The 3,718-nt window shown below is 34.2% G+C and overlaps 2 protein-coding genes across 2 annotated transcripts; both read right to left on the minus strand.

Annotated features, from left to right (window-relative positions):
• Positions 1-1,421: 1,421 nt before the first annotated feature.
• Positions 1,422-1,754, minus strand: LOC122269322 (protein FAM200C-like). Its single transcript, XM_043041822.1, has one exon. The coding sequence runs from the start codon at positions 1,752-1,754 to the stop codon at positions 1,422-1,424; it is 333 nt and encodes a 110-aa protein (XP_042897756.1).
• A 183-nt stretch (positions 1,755-1,937) lies between these two features.
• Positions 1,938-2,255, minus strand: LOC139425117 (zinc finger MYM-type protein 6-like). The gene has a single exon (XM_071178323.1). The coding sequence runs from the start codon at positions 2,253-2,255 to the stop codon at positions 1,938-1,940; it is 318 nt and encodes a 105-aa protein (XP_071034424.1).
• Positions 2,256-3,718: the final 1,463 nt, after the last annotated feature.

A 3,718-nucleotide genomic window follows, 5' to 3' on the forward strand; every position in this document is an offset into this window, starting at 1 on the left:
GACCAGTGTTTTAGAGAACAAATAATGACTTTGTCCAAGAAAAAACACATTATAGCTGAGCTAAATGAAGAGTGCTATGTTTAATGAAGAAGCTATGTTTAATGTCAAAATCAAAATCTTGGCTGATTTCAATGTGCTGTTGGATGTTGTCCGCCATTGCTTCTGTGGTTAACGTCACGTTGTAATCCAACTGCAGTTGATTTGGACGGTAATTGTAGTTCAAGATGAGCGTTCGATGACGTATACTATCAAACTCACAAATGGACCAATCAGAGGTTAACGCTGATTTCCAGCTGACGGCGTCCTGTTCTAAGAAACCAGGCCTTAAGGCGGCCAGCTGTTCGCCAAGCTAAAGGTTTCCACAAATAAAGTTTTTTAAAACATAGCAGGAAATCTGAAGATTAGTGGACAATTAAAGTGTTTCTGTCCTGAAATTTTGTCTTCATATCCAGTTCTGCTGCAGATGTGTTATAGCTCTTCAGGATGTTTGAAGATGTAACTTTGCTATGGTAACCTAACCTATAATATAACTATCAGGTGGAGACTTGTTTTTTTTTTTTAAAAAAAGGCCTCAGAAATTGTAAAAGCATACAAAAGTTGCTTTAAATCAGTGGTTCCCAACCTTTTGTGGACCATCGCCCCCCTCTTGGGGTTGGCTGACACATATCGCCCCTTTCTCTTTTTTCTCAAAAAACCATTCATTGTTGCTTGTGAGCGACCAAACACTGAAAATATGCTATGCTATTTGATTTTAATTTAAATTGTAATGCAAATAAGGAGGCACATTTATCCTGTCATTTTTATTAATTAAAAAAAATTGCATCTTTTTTTTTCAAAAAGAAATGATATTTAAAACAGAATAATAAAAACAAAAGTACATTTTTTTAAATTCATATTTTAATGTAATCAAGAAAAAGTTAAAACGTTAACAACTAAAACTTGAGAAAAAAAAATGAAGATGGAGAAAGTACATTTTTACCACTTCAACGACTACCCTGTGCTTGGTGTATTTCAAGTTAAAACTTGAATGTCAGGTTTTATGCTAGTCAGATTTAAAAGCGGGCCTCCTTTGAAGCAAATGTCCAACCTATCTCTTTGCTTTGCGAGCAGCAGGAAGGCAGATCTAAATCTTCTCTCCACTAAATATGTTGACGGGAACGAGATGAGAAGCGGCTCAGTTTGTTTCCACAATTGTGGATAAGTGTCCATAAGCTTTACCCAAGCTAACTCGTAACCGTATTTTTTAAAGAAGACTTAAGCCTCACAGTCATACTTCAAATCTAAAATCTCAGACTTAAAAGAGGAAGTGAGCTTATCCAGAACTTCAAAAGAGAAAGAGATTGAATATCCAATCTGGAATTTCTAATTTCATCAAATCTTTAAATCTTGATTCCATAACTGATCAAGGTGATCAGTAAAAATTAGATTTTATTTTCGAGAATCTCGATATCTGCCATTGAACACTTTTTAAGAGTTGGAAATTGCATTAGCTCTTTGCGACCAATGTTTGACTTGTAGATATCAAACTTGGCGATGAATGAAGATATGATTCCTTTAGCTTTGATAATGTTCATTTTATTTCCTTCAAGTTTTACGTTGATGTCCTTCCTTTTTTCAAAACTATGAGTGAGGTACGCAGTTTCCAACTTTCGTTGCTTCAAACTCTCACTTAAAACAGGATCAGTGGTGTCGAGAAACTCAGTAACCGAATCCAGCAATTCGAAGAAACGGCTCAGTTTCCTTTTGAAAGCCATCTCACAGCTGTATGTAGGAGCAGGAATTCGAAATCTTCATAATTTTCATGGCAAAGTTCTCGGAACAAACAGCTATTAGGAGAACTAGCTTTTATTTTATTGATACCAGAAATAATCATTTTTTCGCAGCCAAAAGTTGACGATGAATGACATAATGGTGAGATAACTTCCGGTACTTCTTTTTTAAGGTGACCCAGAAACCCCAGTATGACAACCAGACATGGTTGGAGCACCATCTGTTGCACAATCACTTACATTTGTGAGGGGAATTTCTTTTACCTCAAAATAATCTTTGACCAATTTAAAAATCGACGATCCTTTTGTATCTGTGTTCAAAGTTCTTGTAAACAACATTTCCTCGTTAATCTCCTTACTCACATTTATAAATCTCACGTAAGTTAAAACAGCTTTGTTATCTATCACAGTTGATTCATCAGTCTGCAACGCAAATTTACCTTCTTTCAGAAATTTGATGAGTTTTGATTCAACGTCGGCGGCCATCTCATCAATACGCTGGAAACAATATTACTGCTCAGAGGAACAGAGTGACTTATCAGATTTCCGCCTGCGATACCAAAACGTAAGACGAAAATGATCTTGCACTTGAATACTTTTTAATTTTTAACTATCATAATTCTTTGTCTACACCAGAAAGATAGGTTTCATATATATTTTCAATTTCAATCTCAAACAGCTTTTATTATTAATATTATTAGCAATTTTTATCTTTTGAATACTCGTCGCCCCCTGATCGCCCCCCTAAGGATTATCGCCCCCTTGAGAAGCTCTATCGCCCCCTTTGGGGCGATCGCCCCCAGGTTGGGAACCACTGCTCTAACCCATGATGCGTTTACCACTGAGGATACTTAACGTCAGCACTGTGGTCGGTGCGAACCGGGTACGGAATTCGTATGCTCGAATTACTAGTCATAACAGAACAAAATTTTTATGAATCAAAACACAACGGTGAATCAAAAGATTCAAGTAGATTTGGCAAAAATGGGCGTCACGGTGGGAAAAAAAAGATTTCCCTAGTGATATTCTAATATTTTTACACTATCAACAATGAAGAACTTATGAAGAATTCAAGGAAAAAAATTATGCGCACAGAAATTAGTATAAGTTAAATTCTAGCAGTAAAAGTATGTAAAATTGGCATTTAACTACTAATTAAAACGAAATTTGGCATACTCCGTTATTGAAAGATTTCCCTCGTGATATTATAATACTTTTACACTAACAAGAATGAAGAACTTATGGAAATCTTCAAGGGGAAAAAAACTAATACGCACAGAAATTAGCACTACGTTAAAATCTAGCCGTAATTGTATATAAAATTGGCATTTAACTACTAGTTAAAACTATATTTCGCATACTCCGTTATTGAAAAGATGAGTGGAATATTTACTTTTTTTTAAAATTATTGACATGGCTATATGATGAGAGAAGTACCCGGAACTAAGTATAGTACTCAAATACACCATTAATTACGTTTAATGAATTTTAATTTATATGTAGACTATTAAACAAGATTTATTAAAAATGAAAGCGGCATTGTGGGGATCACCCCTCTAAATAATAATGTTTTCTTATGCATATTTTCTTTCACTATCCATCAAAGATTAGTTTCCGGACGATTATTGAAATGTATTATTATTTGTTATTAAATTTTCTCTTATGAAACAAAATAAAATTTGTGAATAACCCCTGATCGCTTTGAGCCTTCTTTTAAAAAGTACGAAAAACTGCTTAGAAAATTGCTTGAAACTTTTTTAAGATATTCAAATCAAATTTATTTTTATAAGTTGCCAAATACTGTTCACTACAAAATTATGAAGAAAAAAATTTTTAAATTTTTTCAGTGCAAGAGCAGTATAAAAGAAGACGCTTAATCACTCATAACTGGCTGCAGTTCTTGCAAATTTTTTTAAATCGACGAATTTTAAACCGTCGAATGTCTTTGG

The sequence above is a fragment of the Parasteatoda tepidariorum genome, chromosome 1 (genome assembly GCF_043381705.1).
Source record: "Parasteatoda tepidariorum isolate YZ-2023 chromosome 1, CAS_Ptep_4.0, whole genome shotgun sequence".
Classification (NCBI taxonomy): Eukaryota; Metazoa; Arthropoda; class Arachnida; order Araneae; family Theridiidae; genus Parasteatoda; species Parasteatoda tepidariorum.